Source organism: Purpureocillium lilacinum (genome assembly GCF_023168085.1).
Source record: "Purpureocillium lilacinum CBS 284.36 DNA, scaffold_4, whole genome shotgun sequence".
NCBI lineage: Eukaryota > Fungi > Ascomycota > Sordariomycetes > Hypocreales > Ophiocordycipitaceae > Purpureocillium > Purpureocillium lilacinum.
In genome coordinates, this window is record NW_027072114.1 from 4,430,343 (window position 1) to 4,450,888 (window position 20,546).

Here is a 20,546-nt window from a genome sequence, read left to right on the forward strand (position 1 = left end):
GATCCTATGGTGGAGGCTCCGTCTATGGCTTCGGTTCGCACCTGACACGACAGTGAAGTGTAGTCGGGAGATGCCCCGTGCAGGGCGGCAAATCGGATCATGAATAACATCGTCTGCGAATACTGTGGCCAAAATTTCTTTTTCTCGAATATGTGGAACATAAATGTACGGTCTGAAAGAGAAGCGCACTCGCTACGGCCGGCCGAGCTCACCAAACCACTCACGCCTCGTCGGGGGTGCATCCAGCAGCCGCCTGGGGTCCCCATCCCTTGCTCCGTCTTCCTTCACTCGGGTATTCAAGCCCATCAGCTGGCATTGACGCGGCCGATGAGGAAGCGGGGAGCCTCGTTGAGAGCCTCGTCGCCATACGAGAGATGGGCAGGTGTAATCGTCAGCGTTCCCGTGCATACGAGGTCGCCGACGGCGCAAAAGACCTCGAGGCGGTCGCTGGGGTAGTTGGGGATCTGGCCCCTGTTCTGGAGATTCTTGGTGTAGCCAAAGAGTACCGTGCCGACAACCTTGCCCCTGACGCCAGCGTTGAGGTCTCGGATGGATGCCGCGGTGAGAGCAGCACCTTGGCTGCATGGCGAGCGTGTTAGTGAGTGACAGATGGCAGGAGACCGCAGCGAGCCGGGACCATACCTGTATCCGCCAGCAACGACCTTGGCATTGGGGCACTTGGTGTTGGCCAGGTTAAAAAGGCGAATCATCTCGGCAATGGCGGCGCGACTTGTGCCGTCGGGGAGGAAGTTGTCGCCAAGGCTGGCGGTATAGGGGCCGCCGACGCCTTGCACCCAGACGCCGTTGCTCCCAAACTGCCTCTCTAGCCCGTCCGCAACGCTGGGTCCGAGAGTACCCTAGCAAATCAGTGCCATGAAGACGAGGCGGAGAGTCAGGCCATCGTACCATGTTGCCCGACTCGGTTGAGCCTCGAGCATAGATGAAAATGACACCGGGGCAGGTACCGCCGGTTTCAAGCTCGTTTCGCGTCAGTCGGCTCTGACGCACCTCGAGATCTCTGACCTCGACGACCTCGTCGACCTTTGCGGCTGGCAGCGCGCAAGAGGCACCTGCGAGCGCGATGGCGGCGTAAAGAAACTTCATTATGAAGGCGTGGAGTGCAGCGTGGAGTGCAGCGTGGAGTGCAACGTGGGGTACAGCGGATAAGACTAGAAGCGAGAGTTGATTCTGTGCTCAGTTCCTCTCAAGATCTCCAGCATAAATATTTGACGGGCGCGGCATCATGGCCTCTTTATACGTGTTTTGCCCATCGTCTCTCGCTGTCCCCTGAGCTGAGCTCATTCCGAGTTCCAGAGTCACCATCGTGCCGAGGAATAGACGCATTGGCCGAGGCTCGTTGACGAAACCGTAACCCTCTTGCATCGCGATTCAATGCATGGCGTACAGGTCGTCAACTACATGGCCTAAGAGGAAGGAGGCTCAACGTCGTCGGCGCACCAACCACTCCGGATCGTCGTTTATGGCTAAAATAGGCTAATCTGAAGATCTGGGGCTCGTGGGTTGTGGTACTGCAGCCCGCATGAGAAAACGCGGGGAACCGGTCGCAGGCTCGCAGCCCAGGCCTTGGCAGCGCAGCCCTCGGTCGCAAATACCGAGGTATCCTCGCAAGAGTCGCTCGACCGGGTTAGGGGAATGCCTGATGATGAATAAGCTACATGTAAATGTTTGAAGTTGAACACCAAGAAGCACGACGACATTCTTCGAAATGGCCAGGAGGAGGAGATGCGCCCAAGGCTTGTTCTCGACCCTCGGACCGCGGCATCGATCTCTGATTTGTCGATCCCATCGCGGAACCAACGTTTGGCTACGGTGAGGAGGTATGCTCCCTTTGAGACGAACCTCCTCATTGCCGCAGAGCAGCACTCAGGTCAGGGTTGTGTCTTGTGAGCGCTTTGACAGCATAGTGTCGCCAATGATGTTTGCACCTGGGGAGACATCGGCTGTGCATAGGCGGGCGGATGGCTCTTGCTTTCGCCACTACAATTCGCCACAGAAAATGACCAGTCTATTTCGGGCTCCATGTCCGATGTTGTATTTATCAAGAGAAGCAGCGGTTCGAAGCCTGATTCGGCCAAACAAGAGACGGTGTGGCGACGACGGCGACATGGACGCATAGCATCTTCCGTCCCTCTCGGAGCAGCAGAGATGGACGCATAGCATCTTCCGTCCCTCTCGGAGCAGCAGAGAACGTCTCATTGCAACAAGGCAGTGCACCTCTGCCTCCGGACGTCAAGAGCTGGAAAGCTAGGTGTGCATGGTACAGTCATGTCTTGTCTTTTCGTGTACCTGATTCCGAAAACGCGAACCTCGCCTCTTTCCGACGGATCTCAATTGACGGTGACGGGTCTGAGCCACCGAGGGGCCCACGAGTATGTCTCCTCACACCTTCAGGCTAGGCTCCAAACCATTATTCTAGAGTAGCTCATATATATGAGGCAGTGCCGAGGCTTTTCTTTCCTGACCAGGTCGTTCCAGGTGCATAGCTCCGTGCTGTGGCGTCTCTTCGGCAACCCACACACGCTCAGTTCACACAGCACACAAAGTCGCGCCCGCCGGGACAAACCGGGTCTGCATTGGATGTGTTAGCTATGATCACAGAGCAGGCAGGAGTGGGGGTGTCTTGTTCACCTGGGAATACTGTCCCGGTGCATTGATTGCGCCAGCTGCAACTCGTGTGGACATCACCCCCTCGACACGGTTTGCCTATATAGCAACCCCAGACGTTGCCGGGATCGTTTGGGCAAGGATAAGACCCTGGAGCGCCCTGTAACGGTGCACCACCCCATGATCGGCATTTGTCTCTGTCCATGCAGATGCACCAGCCGACGCCGTCTGCGCAGGGGCCGTTGATGGCACCCAGCGCAGCTGGCAGCAGCGCCAGGACGAAGAGCGTAGAGTATGCAGTTGCCAACATTGCGATACTTTGTCTCCTTGACGTGTCGTGGAATCTGACGATGTGGTACCAGGACGATGTAAGCAAGCCGACATGGATGGAGGTGAAGGCGGGCCTCCCTCGCAGTAGGCTCTGAAGCCCCCGTCATTTATATATAAAGAGTGCGCAACTTTTCGTGCTCAGCGATGGTTCATCCTTTTCCGCCTTGCACCAGCAATGACTCCGTTTCGTGTTTCGTACAGGCAGATGGCGCTGGATCACCCCCAAATGGGCATGATCGTCCGAGGCATAGGCAGCCTAGCGTAGAACAGCTGAAGTCGCCAACCAGGCGGTCCTTTTGTGTGATTTGACGGATGATGAGGCAGTGCTGCAAGGCTCACCCGGTCGAGGGCGCAAGGTGGGCAGGCGGTTCGTTGTGCGACGTAGCCAGTGAAGCGGAGGCTGCGACGCGCCGCACACATACCCTAGAGAACCACGTATTTTTGACATCGGCCTACCGATGGATACGCTGAAAGGGCCAAACCCGAAGAACACAGTGCCTCAGCCAGTCAAGAGTATGCCATAGTCCGTGGAGAATCATCTCGTTGCAGCCGTTACTGGGCTCTTCCAGGCTCTCACGGGCCAGAGCAGAAAGCAGCTTTAACCAGCCCAACACCAGTTGCAGCGTAACACACCTCGTCGGTCGCCGCAGAAAATTTGTGGGGACGAGCGCTATTAGCCACCTCTTCAAATTCCCTTGGCCAATTCCGCGCGATAGCCATCGGTCTCTTGCAGCCTCCATGCGGCGCCAGTTGTGGTGCAGTCTAGCTGTGGCATCTTTCGGCCGAGAATACTCACCGGTCCGGCGGAGCCGGATTGCGGCCCCACCAGGCCCCGGGCTTCGGGGGCCGGGGCTGCCGTGACGAGCCCCCCCGCTGCGGAGAGGCTTCACGCACCCTGCCGTGCTACCGGGGGGTATAAGACACTGCGTCGTATTCATCGATGCGACACGCGTGTTCCCGCCCCGGAATCTCTAATTGGACTCGGGATTTGCGGCCACGGCCGTTGATCGTTCTCCAACCCTCAACCGCAGCTTGCGGCTGCGCAGTAGCTGCGGCGGAATGGCGATGGATTGCTTTCCTTGCCTGGGTCGTCGCATGGGAATTCATCCTGCAAGGCTGAATGCCTTGGACCTGAAGGCTCCGGCGCGTCGTCCACTTGCCATCGCTCCACCCAGCTGAACCGTCGTGAAATGACGGCTGGCAGTGAGGCTGCGGCGACTCAACGGCGATCGTTCCCGCTGTCAACCCGCCCGCCATCCCCACCCGAGCGTGCCGAAGTGGAGGCGCCACCACCAAGTCAGCCGCATTGCGGCGACTGCTGCGTACCCGATAGCCTATCATCAGGAACACAGCGAAGAGCCGCGACCAGGAGGAACGACCATGACGTATGAAGCACACGGCGAGGATTGTAGATTCGCGGGGATATAAGAGGAAGCTTGGGGCCGTTTTTTTACACTGACGGAGATCATTAACACCTGACTTGTTTCCGCGCAAGCATTCATTGAACCCCACCGTTCGTCTCCAGCACACACGTACACAACTCGACTAGCACCGCCAACATGCCCGCAGAAGGCCGGATCATTGACGACCCTCCCAAGTACGACCGGAGGTATGAATTCGCTTGGTCGCGAGCCCTGTTGCTCTCATAAAAGCATGGACTAACCCCATGTGATTTCACGGCGTCAGTCGACCGCTCCCGTCCATGGAGCTCGCGTACCAATACAAGCTGCCCAATTGCCCCGGCAAGTCAAGCATCGGACTGCTCGTCACGTTCCCACCGAACTCGTCTACCCCGCCCCACCGACACGCAGGAGCCGCGGCGTCCGCCCTCGTCCTGTCGGGAAGCCTCGTCAACAAGATGAACAACGAACCGACAAGAGTGTTTGACAAGGGCGGCAGCTGGTTCGAGGCGCCTGGCTGCCATCACAAGGTCAGCGACAACTACAGCACGACGGAGACCGCCACGCTGTTGGCAACGTTGGTGGTGGACACCGAGGTCGTGGATAAGGGTGGCATCGCAGCGCTCGTGGAGCTCGACGAAGAGTACAGGGACATTAAGTTCTAGGCCGGGTCATAGCTGTGAATTGACGGCCATGAGCAACGGAGGTTTTCACCCTGCGGCAAACCAAATCGTGCTGGCGTCCCGCTGCCATCGTGCAGCAACTTGGTCGTGTATTTCTGGCATCAGAATTGCGTCGCCGTCTCTCTGCCCAGCCGGGAGCGCCGCCCAACACTGACCCTGCGAGCACTCCTCTCCCAGTTCAGCGACCGGCTGGTGACCCGGACAGCTTTCCCCATCGACGTGCCAAGGTAATGCGCAATTGTGGAAATGTCCACGAGTCGAATCGCGGGCGCGCGTGAGTCAAATGAACTTGACATTTGTTGAAGCCCATTCCTGATCCGCCAATCTTGCCGGCGGCAAGTGTTTTCTGCTGCCAAGCCCGCCCTTTCTGGCTGTGACGCCTCCATTGGTGCGTACAGTGCTTACGCCGTCCACCTGGCACAGGAAGCTGTAGTGAACTATCGCCCTAGACGCAACTTGACCGCCCCCGGTGCCAGTGCCCCACGAGCTTATTCCACGAGTAGGATCCCCCGGAGTATTCTCCAGGCTGTCTGTGTGTCTCAGCTCTCCCCCGCCCGAGCTTCAAGCTCTCTCGACCACGACCGGCCGAGACCACTTCGTGGCGTCAACGGTTCGGCGTCCCGGCTATCCGTTGGCATCTGGGGTAACCGTTCTGCAGGAGTCTGCATGGCCAAGCGACCAGGGTCAAGGCTAAAAAGGACCTCTCCAGGCACCGCTGTGAGGGACACTGCAGCGGCTTCTCTTATGATGAGGGGAGGGCGGAATGAGGACGGCTCACGATGGCGCGGACACCAACATGCCCCCCCTCTCCCCGGCTGCGGGAGAAGCCCCCGCCTGAACGCCTCTGTCCCATGTTCACGACGCCCGCGGAGTTGCTCGACACGGCAACCCTGCAACCTCCAAGGATGGAATTGACCCGACGTCTCAGCACGGCTCTCTGCGCGGCACGATTATTTCACCGCTGTCGCTACCCAGAAGCACCCCATGTTATCGTGAAGTTGGAGCTGAAGTAACAACCCCTGGAGGCGCTTTTGAGCCTGGCGGCTTGCCCGGGGTCCACTGCCTGCTCAGGTCGCCGACGCGGCGACCAAACTCGTCGGTGCACCGCACGATGAGGCAGGCTTGTAAACCTCGAATGCACAGAGCTTCGCAGGGCAGGTTTCGTGCCTGTTGTGCCTAGACCGACGGCGACCACTTGCGACAGAGGCAGCGACTGAGAGTGTGGCCGACGAATGAGCAATTGTACGCATCAATTCGGTAATTCGCCATGTAAACTCTTCCTGGACGACGCCATGACTTGGCCCAGAAAAAGCATTAACCAAATCGCAGAAAATACCCTCTGCGATGAGAGCGAATGAATGCATCCAACATTTCCTTCACATTCGAGTGGCCTTCTCGCAAATCGCAAAGTCTCCCTGAAAGAATGATCTTGCAAGGGGTCATTCATGGGCGGCTCTGGGCAGTCAACTCACCCTTTCGACCTTTGTAACTTAATACCCGGCTGTACTTGTGGGGGTATGCCACCCACAGTCCCCAGGCCTATCAACCCGGAGCCGATTGTGTAGATCCCGTCGCATTGCGGAATGGGCACCAGAGGGGTCTTGATTCTTGAACGTTGTGGCAACGTCCATTGGGCGATCGCAATCAAGCAAGACTTTTTAAGCATTGCACACCCTTGGCGACCGAGACTAAATGGGATATGCCGCGAAAGCCAGATCGTCCCGGGCTACTCCACGCCGCGCTAGGAACCCGAGTAGCCTATGCACCCAACTGTTCGGGACAGGACCTCAAATGTTAGGAAATGAATGGCCAATTGTGATGGAACATAGATGGAAAGAATACGAAGAGACGTTTAATAATCACCGGCTGCGCCGCAATGGTCACAGTGAGGCGGCACAGCGGCTGGGCTGGTCCCGTCGAGCGGCTGGTGGCTGCTGAACTTGGATGCAAGGTTTCACGTCCAACAACAGACACACTGCGATGCATATAATAGCTGCCGCTGCAAAGGCGTACACCCCCTTGATTGTGAAAGCCTTTTGAGAACATTTCTCTGTAGACCGAAGAAATGGTGCCCACCATGGGTGATCCATCGGCCGCTTACACGATCCTGCGGATGTCAAGTAAGCAGCGACTTTCGTCTGGATGGACACGCGCGACAGCAATTGATGTTCTCAGGCTTTTATGAACGCATGTTTTACACATTCCATCGTTTTGGAATTCAGTCAAATATCCTCGTTTCGGCGCGATATACTTGTGGTGACGATCGGCCGCTCTCGAAATGGGCCGTGTACAACGCGCTCGCTTCCGTCATCAAGACGCACCCGGCCCTCCGAGTCGTTGGCGTACAGCGTCCGTCGCCGCGTCCAGGCAGACATAGGATCTTCCGGGCGGTGCTTCACAAGATCGAGTTCGATACCTGCGTCGAATTTGTGGCCGACGACCAGGGCGATGGCGTAACATCAGCAACGCTCGAGGAAGCGCATAATACGTGGGACTGGGCCGACGACGAACCCGGAACCCCGTGGTGGAAGCTCATCATCGTCGGCGGAAACCACATCGTCTTCGTCTATCACCACTTTGTCGGTGACGGAATTTCGGGGGTAACGTTTCACCGCGAATTCCTCGCCGCTCTCAACACACTTGGGCCGTCGCCTGATTCAGGGACCGTATCACCAGACCATGTGGCGTACAGTCCGTCGACTATTCTTCAGTACCCGCCGGAGCCGACCGACATTGCCACGGATACGCCATCTATCCTGAGGTTGGTGTGGAACTTTCTTGTCTGGTGGCTACTTCGGCTCTTCTTCCAGAAGCGACTTCTCTTCGGTGACCTCCCGAGACCCCGTCCATATACTCGATCGCTGGTGGCCCATCCAGGTGATGGAGGCCGGACCACGACAACGGTGGCGACATGCAGAATCCCGGCCGCCAAAGTCAGGCACATCATTTTGGCTTGCCGAGAGAAGCAAACGACCTTTACGCCACTTCTTGTCACCATGCTTAACCTCACGCTATCAACAGACTTTTACCCCAGCGCCTTGATCGGGGCGTCACGCGTTGCCTTTGACTTACGGTCACACCTTTCACTCTCTGGAGTGGCCGATATATCGCCGAATGGAATTATCATGAATGCCGCCGCCGCCGCTGTCCAGCTGCATTGGCTGCCCAAGTACAAACGAGATGGGGCCGTGGATGACCAAGGCTTGTTGCCTTGCCACAATGAGGCGATATGGCAACTTGCGCGCACGTACAAAAAGGACATGGATGCTGGCGTCCACGGCTGCATCCGCGATTGGATGGCTTCCAAACTGGTCGGCCCTGACCTCGAGGACTTCACAGAGACGTCGTTGCCCATGATAGGACACATGGTCAGCGACACCTACCTGGTATCCAACCTTGGTTCCATTGCCGGCCGGCAGCATGGCGTCAGCTTGAGGACAAGGGCAACCAAAGAGGGGTGGGCCATCGACGAGATGCAGTTCTCGGCCGCCGCGACAAACGGACACGCGGGGTCACGCAGTTTTGCCCTGAACATTGTCGGCGTCGCCGATGGAGACACCATCATCAACGCTTCCTTCGAAAAGGGCATGGTAAGTAAGGAGATGGTGGATGCCATACTGGATAGAACCATGATGAGGATAGAACGGCTGCTCGAGTAGAGACGTGACAAGAGGAGTAGCTGGCCGCGTTGGGTACACTCGGGCTTCACGTAACACATACTATGGCAACTACGGGAGGGGAATGGTCTTCCCCTCAACCTCGCGGCGGTCGATGCCGGACTGGCGACATACAATACCGTCAGGGGATGCGGCCCAACGGATGCAGTCGATGGCAGACGTCGAAGCGGCCTTTTCTCCTCCACTCGCTGCGTGACCACACTCAACATTCTTCTCGGCCGACCAGGTGATGATGGAGTGAACCAGATTCCCCCCCCCCCCTTCCCCCCCTTGTTATTTTATCCGACGTGCTCCATGTCAAAACGATGTAGGGTCTGTTCCGAGACCAGTCGCAAAGAGGCAACGCCTTCTATCACGAGTAAAGACAGCGAAGGGGTCCCTTCTCGTGGCGCCAGCCCTCCTGCGGCTCATATCCTGACTGCAGTAGCTTGTCCCCACAAGGTTCGACTAAGACAAAAGAGCCAACCATTACCCCTGCGCGCCTCAAAAGGCGGAACGGCGAATTGCGGGGCCGAGGACAACAATGAGTGCCCTGCAGTGCCCTGCAACTGTGTCAACGGATAGCCGGACACAGCAAAACGGTTAACCGACCCAAGATCGTGCACCCAGCACCGACAAGAAGTTGGGTGAGGATTGGATTGTGTCGATGCCAGTGCAGGCAGTCAGCTCAGCCTTCCCCCGCCAGTTCAGCAATACCAGTCCCACCAATGGTTGCCTCTTTGTCAAGCGTGTTCCATCGGTTCGTGGACGAGAATCTGCCGGCCGGGCTGCCGGGCCAGTGCACGGTTTGCGAAACGAGGCTCCCTCCCCCCATGTCCCAAAACGCAGGGCCACCACGAGCAGTTTGATGGTGTCGTGACACCGTCCAGTCGGGAGTCGCCTGTAACTAGGCCGACGGGCGGAACTAGAAACATCGAGGCTCTGAACAGTGGCGCAATCTACGTAGCCAGGAGGCGTGAGCATGCCTAACCCGGATCGTGCTTATGAATACGAGCCCATGGCCGCATCGATCAGTGGGGCATCTGCTCATGACGGTCGGATAGGCAGGCGACGCGGGATTGTGCCCGACACACTTGTTTGCCTTTTGCATCTTAAAACCCGTACGGCAAGATTTGACGACACTCCACGGGCGAAGTACTACAAGTCCACGGATTCCGGCTTCCACGACTGGCGTTCGTTCTCCTATTGTCTAACAAAACTCCCGAGACACCGGAAAGGTCCAGCAACCAGAGACGCGCATCCGGCCACCATGGAACAGCAGCAAATGTCTTCCCAAGGGCAGGGGCCCGTCACCCGCGTAACGCTGGCGTGTGTTCAATGCCGCGAGCGCCATATCCGATGCGATGGTGGCAAACCAACGTGCTCGCGCTGCATCTCCACGGGAACACAGTGCACATATCTCAAGTCTCGCAGGGGCGGACGACCCAGGCGGCCAACACTGCATGATCAGGGGCATGTTTCCTCTCAACCACCTCCCGCTCCCTTTAGAGCCTCCACAGTTCCCGCCACGGGTCCCGCCGCCGCCGCAGCCGCCGACGAGGAGCTTACCAGTCCACGACGTCCCATGGTGTTGGCAAATACGTGGCATGAAAGCTCCAGCTCGAGTGCGACGCGGGGCAGCTCAAGCTTTGATGGCGACGAAAGCACGACGGCCTCGTCTTCACAGCGCGTCTTCACCTCTGAGCCGCTGCTGGAACTCTACTACAACTACTTTCACGGGTCACATCCATGTGTCCTCCCTGCACAGTTCTTTGTGGTCCGGATGCGAGAGAATCCACCTGGGATGAAGTTGCTGCTCAGCGTCATGCGGTTCATCGGCTCGCTCTACTCACCCAAGGTGGACTCAGCGCCGCTCGAGAACCAGATAACCGCTGCCATGGCGGAAACGCAGCCGTGGACAAGTGGGTACGAGATCCAAGCGCTGGTCCTGTACTCGAATGCCGTATTTTGGTACGACAATATCCCCAAGTCTGAAGAGCTGCTCAAGATGGCGGCCTACAAGGCGGTGGCCATTGGCATGAACCTCAAGGGCTATGCATCAGAACACTCCGGCGGCGACCCTGTGCTGGCAGAGAGCTGGCGCCGAACATGGTGGCAACTCTATTGTACCGATCTGCACGTCGCCGGTACCAACCACAACGAGACCATCTACACAAGCCAGAGAGAAGTCGCTTGCACGGTGGACCTTCCCTGTGAAGAGTCTGAATACGCATCAGGGGTATGTACTACAATGCAATAGAGGTTCGTTGACGAGGCGACTCACCAGAGGTTACAGTGCATCCCCCCCGTTCCAAAGACCATGGAGGACTATGACAATCGAGAATTCGATACAAGTGATGATCCCGGCGATTTCTCTTCGTATGGCTACCTGGTGGGCCTCTTGCGAAGTTTTGATCACGCCGTGTACAGGCTGGCTCGTTCCTCGGAAGCCAACGTCAAGGAAGTGTGCAACAATACGGACACATGCATCGCGGCGTGGGTCTCGCTGCTCTCCCAAGGCAAGCGGAAGCTCTTCCGGGAGGATGGAACCTTTGATGAGCTTCTCTTCAAAGGCCATACCCTCCTTCATGTGTACGTACCGTCCCTGATGCTCCCGATGCGAGTTGTGGTGGGGGCACACTCGACAGTCTCCTCGCTCCCGGTCAACTTCGCGCGTTTCGGCTCTTTTCCCTTCGTGCTTTCGCTGACGAACGTGCAGATATACCGTCGATGTGCACAGGCAACTGTCCACGTTGACATACAACCCGATTGAAAGCACCTCGTCATGTTCTCCGCGCCCGCCTCCGGAGCGGTTGGAGGACATTTATTACAGAGAAGCACCGCTGCATACCGCCAAAATTCTGTCAGCCATTGAGCAAATGACCAAATTGCTGGCACTCCCCACCAACATGTCCCTTCACACGCCCTTCACGATTTGCATGATTGCCACCATCACCATTGCGCACCTCTCTGCCTGCAAGTACCGCCTGCGCGGCCCGCAGCTGCAGCTCGGGCGCGAGCGCATCCGCGTCGCCGTAGGTGCCCTGGAGACCTTTGCGGAAACATGGCCTAGAGGGAAAAAGGTCTTGCGCGAGATCAAGATCATCGCCAAAGAGTTGCTTCGTATTGGGCCGGAGAACTCTGCCAACGTCTCGCAGCCAGAGCTGTGCTCGACGGAGATGATTTACGCGCATGCGTTTGGCAACAGCACCATAACTGGGATTGAGTATCTCATTTCCGGTGCCGATTCGGGTTCCTTTGACAGCACGGCCATGTCCGCCCCGCGCCTCGGCTCGGTGGTCAGCGACACGGGCGTCAGCAATTACTATTCCATGGACTTTTTGAACTTTGTGCAGGCGGACAAGGACAGCTAAAGATCAAGCGCAGACGCGCGGGGAACTTCTGTCAATTTCACTTTGCTTTCTGGTCGTTTGCAGGATACGGGCTCTCCTGGACGAAGCCTGTCGGTGGGAGTCGAACTCTCGTTCACCTGTTTCCATGTCAACTGGGAAACGAGGGTGCGGCGTAACATGGTTCTACTGGCATATCATGACCAAAAACACAGTACATGGCCGCGGTCGCGCTCCGTTGTTGTGGTCGTGAACATCAGTGAAGATTAATGACGTTATGCAAGCCTCGGCGCATGGAGTGGTAGGGGCCTATTTTATGGCACTGTGAATGGGTAGACGTGCGTTTCTTGGGAGAATCCATGACCCCGCGTCTCAAGGTTCTGATGTTGCACATTGACCCTCTGCTGTATATCCATGTCGTGACGATAGGTGAAACTCGCTGGGATTGTGCGCAATGCGCCGGGCCGTTTCGCGACTCAAACAAAGCACAGTGTTGGGAAGGAGCCAAGTCCCAGCATCTCTTTCGCGCCAGGATTGGCCATCACAACACACCGGGCATGCTGCATGATAGAATGAGAACTTAAAGCTAGAGCCTGTCGGGAGGTTGCCCCAGTGCCATCATATTTGAGCACGGCGACAGGGGGGGAGGCGCTTGTACTCCCTGTCGTTGCCAAGACTAGACCAGGAGGTGGCATCAACAACCTCGAGAGTTTGTTACCCGACACGTTGCTTCCATTGATCAAATCGCAAGATCCGTGCATGATGCTCCATATTGAAGACATCGATCCGACATGTATGCCCAAGCAGAGAGGCATTATTGAACACCAGCAACAGCGCGTATAGCCGAGACATGGACGTCGCTATTCAAAAGTGTATATAGCAGAAGCTAATGGTTCCCATACTGACTTGGTGAGCAGATTCCGGTCCCGGGCGGGTGTCTTGATCACTCTGGCGAGCTTGCACTAACGACTGGGTCCCGGCACTCGGCCACTTGGCACGTTCAGGCGCCACATGGCAAGGACAAGCTTTCAATAAACTGGGCGCACTGTCGGTTCGCTGCCGGGTTGGCTGGTCGCGTTACCCACCAGCGAAAAAGGGTCCAGTAGCGTGTGCTCCACAGCTGTTTGCAAGATCGAGTGGCTGAGTGACCCATGCGCTATCCATCTCAGCTTGGTTCGTATACCGGGTCGTCATCCTCCAAGCAGACGATGGGGATCAATCGGAAGCTGGCATGGATCTGGCTGCTAGCGGACGGCAATGGGCTCCGTCTGCTGCGTATTATGCACCTTTTCGTAACGAGAAGCGGAGCAACCCGGCCATCTTCCTTTCAGGGTATTATGTACGAGTACATGATGAAGAAATGTCAAACAGCGCGCTCTGTGCTGGGCGGCGCAGCGACGCACGTTTCCCACCGCTTCCGTGAGACGACGCTGGTCAACAGACCATGGCCTCTTGGGCCCGTATTCGGCACTTGTCCTTTGCCGTCGCGAGCCTTTTATCGCTCTTCAGCGTCATTTGGCTCCAGTTGGCGTACAACGACAAGGTAGGAGCTGCAGCACTGCCCAGAATCGTCTCATGGCATGGATGGGCGCGGCTAACACGTCGTCACCAGTACGGCTACATATTCACTGATTTGGGCCGCGGTCGGCCCGGTCAGGGCCCTGGCAAAGCACATGTCCATCTCCTCGTTCCAGGAAACCAGGCCAACAGCCGAATATGTCGAACGCTAATGAGTGCCATCATAAACGACTATCCGCCACCAGTGGTGATTAACTGGGGGCAAAACGAGGGCGACGGCTCCATGAACGGCTACGACATGACGACCGGGAAGAACTGGGGGGTTCTCAAGTACTTGCGCGCACTACCAACGGCGGCAGAAAAGGACTTGGTCATTATCGTCGACGCTCATGATGTCATCTTCCAGCTGCCGCTCGACATCACGCTGCAGCGATACCAGTCTGTGAATGAACGAGCATCGGCACGACTCGACTCTCAGCACGGGCTAGAAGACGTGACGAGACACAATCTCAGGCAGACGGTCATCATGGGTGCCGAAAAGTACTGCTGGCCGCTCGACCACCGTCATCCTGCCTGCTGGGCGGTGCCAGGATCTACCCTCCGACCCGATGCGTACGGCAATGCTACAGACAAGGCGACGGAGACGAATCGACCCCGCTGGCTCAACTCTGGGACGGTCATGGGACCAGTGGCCGACTTGCTTGCCTTGTATGAATGGGCGCACTTGCTTTGGAAGGCCTATGACACCTGGGGCGGCGATCAAGACTACTTTAGCAACATTTACGGGCGGCAAGAGCTATCGCGACAGAAACTACGCGGCAGCAGGGAATGGGTGTTTGGATTCGGCGAGACGTTCAAGGACGACGAGCTCACGTGGCCACACCTCGAGACGCAGCATACAGACTACCACCTGGGCGTCGATCTAGCCAGTACCGTCTTCCAGGATCTCAATTCGGCTCTCGACGACCTTTCCTCCGTCACACACAGCAACCTCACAGAGGTGGAGATGAACGATCGCCAGCATGGGACAGCTGACATATATCAGACTCCCTTCCCATTCCCGGAGGATCTGCTCCGGGCGCCGCTCCCTACAGAGGTCCGGCGGGACCGAGCAAACAAGACTGTGGCCAACTGGATGGACATGCCGCTCTTCTCCAACTTCCACGCGCGGTCCATTCCCGCGATCCTACACTTCAACGGCGATAAGACCAAGATAGACGACTGGTGGGCTCGACAGTGGTGGACGGGGCAGGGGCGGGAACTACTTCGGGCGCGCATGAGCGACCCTGGATTTGCTATCAAAACAGATGGTATCACGAACAATACCGCACCGTGGGACGAGATGTGTGGTGCATTCGATCGCGAGCTCTTTATCGACGACCCTTCGTCATGACGCGGTGGGCCCGTGATTTGATCGCGCCGACTTCAATTGCACTTTACGCGGTGTGGCACAATGGGACAGCGCGCGATCACGGACATCCATGGTTGCGCCATGCCATCGCTGGTAGCAGGGCTTGGTTTTTCTCCGCAGAACATATTGGCGACTTTGGTTAAGCCGTGTACGGGTCTATTCATGTTCATGCCGCAGACTACACTTTGATAAACTCCCATGTCACTCCGCCGCTCTCGGTCGTCGTCAGGGTTTTGCCGTCTCTCGCGACAGTGACTTGCAGAAGCTTTGCTAGGCACGGAGCCAGCAACAAGTATCCTCCATCCGGGTGCCTCCGTGTCTCGAAATATTGATACTGTTCATGGCGTAACGCATCCGCCGTAAAGTTCCACCAAAAGTCGTGCCCCAAATATCGCCCCAACTCCTGTTCATAGAATCCAAGCCAGCCATTGGTTTCGACACAGACCCAGTAGCAATTCCCGGCCTGACTGATGTCGGCTTCTAGGTGTATCTTTCCATCCACGAGAGTGAGTGCGCGGCTATCACGCCGGTCGATGATCATGAACGTGTCCCCGGAACAAGGGACGGCATCGCGGTCGGATAGCGAGTCCCAAAACTCTTCATTATTTTCGTGGTTTGTCATGGGAAAGCGTGGTGACGTGTGGGTGGGCGGAAATCGCCAGTGACTTTGCGCGAGGTGAGGTCCGGTCTGGTGGCAGCTGGACGCGGGAGGGCAGCTGTTCAGCTGGACGCCGAGAAACGTGGATCGTAATCAGATTGCCAGTGAGACTTGGACGGAGTTATGTAGCCCCAATGAAACAAACGGCAGCAGGCGATTGTGAGAGTGTGCAGCTTTCACTGTCATCAATTGCCTGTAACAGCCCGGCACAGGGTAAACGACTTGGCTTGTATGCTCACACGCCCCCGTCGATGACGTCACTGGGCCATCACACCCAGACGCGACAGCCTTCGACGCCACAATGAAACATCATTCGTCGCCACGTGGTTTGTTCCATCGCGTGAAGCTGCTGTGGAAGCTGGGCAACGCCCTGTAGCCTACGCTCAATGTGGCCGATGGTCCCAGCCGCCGACGATGTTTGGGGCCGTTGACACGGCCACTATGGTTCTGCGCCTTGCCTGAATTTCTGGCACGCGCACGTGTAGCTACAAGCCGCTGTCGATGCCTGCATTCGCGCTTCGAACTATGCCGGGCGGGCTCCTTTCGTCAAAGAGGATCCGGGAGGCGATGCATGTGTGCTGCCCGTGCTTGGAGCCTTAACCATACATGTGCGTCCGCCTGTCCTTCACGTCCAATTGCGCCAGGATCTAGCCGTATGTGTCGTGCGGGAGGGTCTTACCCCTACCCCATTATTATATATACCACTGACGAAAGATACCGCAATCGAATAAGGTCGCATGCGGGTGCATGTTCCGTGGACGACCTCCTCGGAACAGGCAAGGGTCCCTGCATGTACGACCGCCCGAGACGGCGACTGCCCCTTTCTTACCCCACAACCCAGCACTGGCGGACCAAAGCTGTTCTTCGGGGAGAGTGCAGACGAGTAGGCTATCCGGACATCATCTCGGTGATCAAATCGCAGCGGGTGCGCTGGCCCTGCCGCCGCCAAGACAGGGCGGAACTGGCTTCGGCTGTATTTCGCGCGGGCATGGATAACGACTTCTAGCAGTGTTGAGAAGGCGGAGAGATGACTGGATGCATTCCACGCCCGCGCTCTGTCCTCTAGACATGCTGTGCTATCTGGCGTAGAGAAGCAGCACTTGCTACGAAGGCCCCAAGCGACATCTCATGACACGCGCAGGAGATACAATGGTCTCGATGCGTTTTGATCGTGACGGCTGGACACTCGGAGGCTTCATCCAAACCTCCGAGAACATCCAACATTACAGACCGTCGATGCCTGAACCAACGTATGGAGGGCTTTGCTAACCCCGGAAGGGGATTTATCATCAGGGGTAAACGTAATGGGCTCGTATTGCGAATCGTCAGGTAAAATGAGGCATTACATGTACGCATTGACCCAGACGCGGCGTACGGCTTCCTATCCTGGCGAGTTACCGATGGTGCTCTGCCTTTGGTGCTCTCGATGGAGTCCACAGCCAATTTTCTGCGAGGGCGGTTGTACACGCATATATAAAAGACAAGCCCGCGTACAACGAGTGGCGGATGCGCAACACCAGCCCATTAACTCGTACATCGCAGGAAATCACTATGAAGGTTCTTCAAGTTCTGTATGTGGCTGTCAGCCTCCTTGGCACAGTTCACGGCGCCCCATCCCAGGAGCGTCGTGATACCGGCGCCGTTGCCGGCACCTACCCGCCCGTCTGGAAGAGTAACGACGCCCCAGCCGAGGATGCCAAGTATCCTCCTGACTGGAAGCGCGACGATTCCCAATTCGATGCTGCCAAATACCCTCCTGATTGGAAGCGCGACGAGTCGCAGGCCGAATTTGCAACCTACCCTCCCGCCTGGAAGAGCGACAACGCCCAGGTCAAGGGTGCCACATATCCCCCTGATTGGAAGCGCGACAAATCTCAAGAGGGTGCCGCAGCGTACCCTCCGGCCTGGTAAACAATTACCACTCAAAATCTACCTTGGGAGATGGATCATGCCATCCCACGGGGATGTCTACGAAACTCGAAGCGATGGTGGTACGAGTGGTTCAGTACGGCGTATGATAATACGGACCGAACGTTAGGCATACTTAGTTACTAGTCATGTTTCCAATTGTTCATGGTGTTCCCGTGGAAATTTGCAATAGCAACCGAAGCACAATGCTCAGTGTTCTCACTCCCGTCAGGGGACTGGAATCGTGTACACGGTCGCACGTTCAACCTCGCTGATGAATCCGGAGTAGTCTTCCGCTCCGATCGATGCCTGCAAGGGTAGCCCGAATACAGCGCCACATTAACTTCTCGAAGTGTCTCTCGACGGTGCAAAGGATTCCACGCCCGCCGTGAACGCGACACTACTAGGTTGCTGGTCGCCCGCCGGCCCAACAATTCCTCCGCATCGCCAAACACCTTTCCAGCCCTAAAACGCCGCCATTCAGCCTCTCTCCTTATGCATCTCCTCATGCATCGACTGACTTTCCGCTAAGTATGCCATGGTGAAGCGACAAGCCAGCACTGTGGCACCGCAGATGTGGCGCTCACCAGATTAAGATTCGAGACAAGCCACGGCTACGGCACATATGTGCCGAGCCGGGCCATACATCACCGCCCTCGTATAAGTCGAGACAACCAGACTTGGCCGCCACCACGCATGTGGAAAGTCTACAATATGCGGGTGCACTCGTATTCATTCCATTTGATGGAATTGACACACGTATGTTCGAAGACGGTTGGGGCAGTCCGTTCCATTATATAGTGTCCATTGGTACGAGAGGAGCCACGACAGCCTCGCCGTATGCCTGGCACTACGCGTACTGAACCGCAAGGAACAAGCCGATTACAGAATTTCCCTACCCCTCACCTGTCATCATGCGCTTCGCTTTCGCTGCAGTCTCCCTCATGCTAGCCTCAACTAGCTTTGGGACTCCGACAAAGCACGACAAAGACAACGAACGGGCGGACATCTTCCCCAATCCAAATGGCTACTCGGCATGGGCAATTTGCGAGGGACGTGTTACGTCAAGGCAGTTTCCGACCTTGCAGGCGCCAAGAAGTGGCGGCTGCGTCCGTTACTACCGCGGCATCGATATGACAGGCGTGGTCACCGAGCTGCACTTTTTCTTCAAAGACGGTTTCCGCTCAGCTTGTGACTGCGTGGCAAAATGTCTTGAACAGGCCACTAGCTGCAACAATTGGGTCTGGAAACATACTTTTATGGACGGTGATGATGGCAAGAGGTCCTGCACGCTATACAGCAGTCCGAATTTGCCGAGCAACGTAACCTTGGCCTACGACTTGGCGAACAGCAGGGGCTTTGACCCTTTGGCAGACGACAATAACCCACAGAAAGGTGGAGAGTCTCCGTTTACGTTCTTGGACAGTGACAACAAGAAACGAGACAGGTTTGGTGTCTCTGGGTTTACGGCGCAGGATCAGGACGGAGGATTATACTGCTGATCGGTCAATGACACCGGCGGGGCTCTCTCAGCGTATTGCCGAGGCAGACTACTCTACTCCGCCTCTTTTCCTCTGGGCTTCAGCAAAGATTGCAGCATATGCTGAGTGGAGACGGTCAAAGGCGCAGCCATGGGCTCCCATTTTCTAATTTCAAAAGTGCAAAAGTTTTTATGACGGAATGTGGCAATGCTTCAAAGCACCAACAGGACAAATTGAAGGGCCGTTGCGAGTGGGCTAATAACGTAGAATAAGAAGTCACTACGTGTCTTCCATGGACCTCGGTCACGTATACAGCCCTCAGCTAAAGTTGCGTGGTAACCCTGTCCAGTTGCAGAGCAGTCACATGAGTCGGATCGTACAGGCACGAATCTTCAAGACGTCATCGTGGGTTTCTATTTTACCCATAACGGACTGCATAATGAAATTAAAACACAAGAAAATTGCCTTCGCTTCGCAGGTCGCCTTCCGTCAAAGCAAAATCGACAGCCGCCTGCGCGTGCGTGATGCTGGTGTCGATGATGGGCACCCGACTGTCCGAGGCTTGCACGAGTATACCGAACTCGGTGCAACCGAGAATGATGACCTCGGCCCCTCGCATGATCAAGTCGTCGATGGCAGACCTGAACTTGTCCCTCGTCTCCGGGCGGAAAACGTTTCTCGCGAGCTCCTGGTAGAGTGCATTGTGGACGTTGCTTTGGTGCTCCCCCTCAGCCACCAAGACCTTGAGACCGTATTTCTGCTCCAGGCGACCAACAAAGTACGTTCCTGTCATCGTATACCGGCTGCCCAGAACCCCGACAACATTGTGTCCTTGATCGATCACCTTCCTGGCGGCAGCATCCACGATGTGCAGCATTGGGATCCCGACGTTGTTGGCAATGTCTGCGTCGGCGGTATGAACTGTGTTACATGCCAAGAGAAAGAAGTCGGCCCCTGCGGCTCTCAGCTTCTCGCCTTCGGCTGCGAGCAGCCGCCCGACGTCATCCCAGCGGCCGTCGTTTTGGGCTTGCTCTAACAGGGCGAAATCCGTCTGAGTAATCACAATGTTTGGCGTGTGAAGGCCATTGCTGTTGGTTTTCTCCGTAAAGTACTCATTGAGGACACGGTAGTACACCATGGTGCTGGGCCATGCGATGCCCCCGACAATGCCAATGGTCTTCATTTCGTCTGGCAAAGTCTCTGCATGGGAGCAACCCTGTGTGTGTCAATGGTTCGTACGGGTGTAGGTCATGAGACGAGACAAAGGTGAGCTTACCTCGTCTATCCCGGGGCAAGGTGGGCGTTCTTGGCCTCGCTGTCAAGCCAGGCTGTGTAACCGTCGCGCTACTCCTTTGATGTTACCCGCGGGTCGTGACTTGGGCATTTGCCGATGCTTTTAACCAAGCCCGAATGTGCCCTCCTACCTCGCACTCTGCGCCGCCTCCGCATATCGGCTTGCCTCCGGAAAGGAGGACCCCACCGAATGTTCTTCGAACTCGGCGCGCTCTGCCCCGCCGTCAACTGCC

At 56.7% G+C, this 20,546-nt stretch overlaps 7 protein-coding genes across 7 annotated transcripts; 5 read left to right on the forward strand and 2 right to left on the reverse strand.

Annotated features, from left to right (window-relative positions):
- Positions 1-305: 305 nt before the first annotated feature.
- Positions 306-1,104, reverse strand: PLICBS_006505 (uncharacterized protein; the record flags this gene model as incomplete). Its single annotated transcript, XM_018328283.1, has 3 exons — positions 306-579; positions 643-857; positions 907-1,104. 3 exons carry the CDS (start codon positions 1,102-1,104, stop codon positions 306-308), a joined length of 687 nt encoding a protein of 228 aa, XP_018173141.1.
- Positions 1,105-4,514: 3,410 nt separating this feature from the next.
- On the forward strand, positions 4,515-5,020 carry PLICBS_006506 (uncharacterized protein; the record flags this gene model as incomplete). Its single annotated transcript, XM_018328282.1, has 2 exons — positions 4,515-4,564; positions 4,642-5,020. The coding sequence occupies 2 exons, from the start codon at positions 4,515-4,517 to the stop codon at positions 5,018-5,020; spliced, it is 429 nt and encodes a 142-aa protein (XP_018173140.1).
- A 2,095-nt stretch (positions 5,021-7,115) lies between these two features.
- PLICBS_006507 (uncharacterized protein) lies at positions 7,116-8,697 on the forward strand (the record flags this gene model as incomplete). Its single annotated transcript, XM_018328281.2, has 2 exons — positions 7,116-7,158; positions 7,214-8,697. 2 exons carry the CDS (start codon positions 7,116-7,118, stop codon positions 8,695-8,697), a joined length of 1,527 nt encoding a protein of 508 aa, XP_018173139.1.
- Positions 8,698-10,279: 1,582 nt separating this feature from the next.
- PLICBS_006508 (uncharacterized protein) lies at positions 10,280-12,068 on the forward strand (the record flags this gene model as incomplete). The annotated part of the gene is made up of 3 exons (XM_018328280.2): positions 10,280-10,933; positions 10,991-11,286; positions 11,414-12,068. 3 exons carry the CDS (start codon positions 10,280-10,282, stop codon positions 12,066-12,068), a joined length of 1,605 nt encoding a protein of 534 aa, XP_018173138.2.
- Positions 12,069-13,488: 1,420 nt separating this feature from the next.
- Positions 13,489-14,955, forward strand: PLICBS_006509 (uncharacterized protein; the record flags this gene model as incomplete). The annotated part of the gene is made up of 2 exons (XM_018328279.1): positions 13,489-13,587; positions 13,657-14,955. The coding sequence occupies 2 exons, from the start codon at positions 13,489-13,491 to the stop codon at positions 14,953-14,955; spliced, it is 1,398 nt and encodes a 465-aa protein (XP_018173137.1).
- Positions 14,956-17,182: 2,227 nt separating this feature from the next.
- PLICBS_006510 (uncharacterized protein) lies at positions 17,183-17,542 on the forward strand (the record flags this gene model as incomplete). The annotated part of the gene is made up of 1 exon (XM_018328277.1): positions 17,183-17,542. One exon carries the CDS (start codon positions 17,183-17,185, stop codon positions 17,540-17,542), a length of 360 nt encoding a protein of 119 aa, XP_018173135.1.
- A 1,923-nt stretch (positions 17,543-19,465) lies between these two features.
- PLICBS_006511 (uncharacterized protein) lies at positions 19,466-20,158 on the reverse strand (the record flags this gene model as incomplete). Its single annotated transcript, XM_018328276.2, has 1 exon — positions 19,466-20,158. One exon carries the CDS (start codon positions 20,156-20,158, stop codon positions 19,466-19,468), a length of 693 nt encoding a protein of 230 aa, XP_018173134.2.
- Between the last annotated feature and the right edge of the window lie 388 nt (positions 20,159-20,546).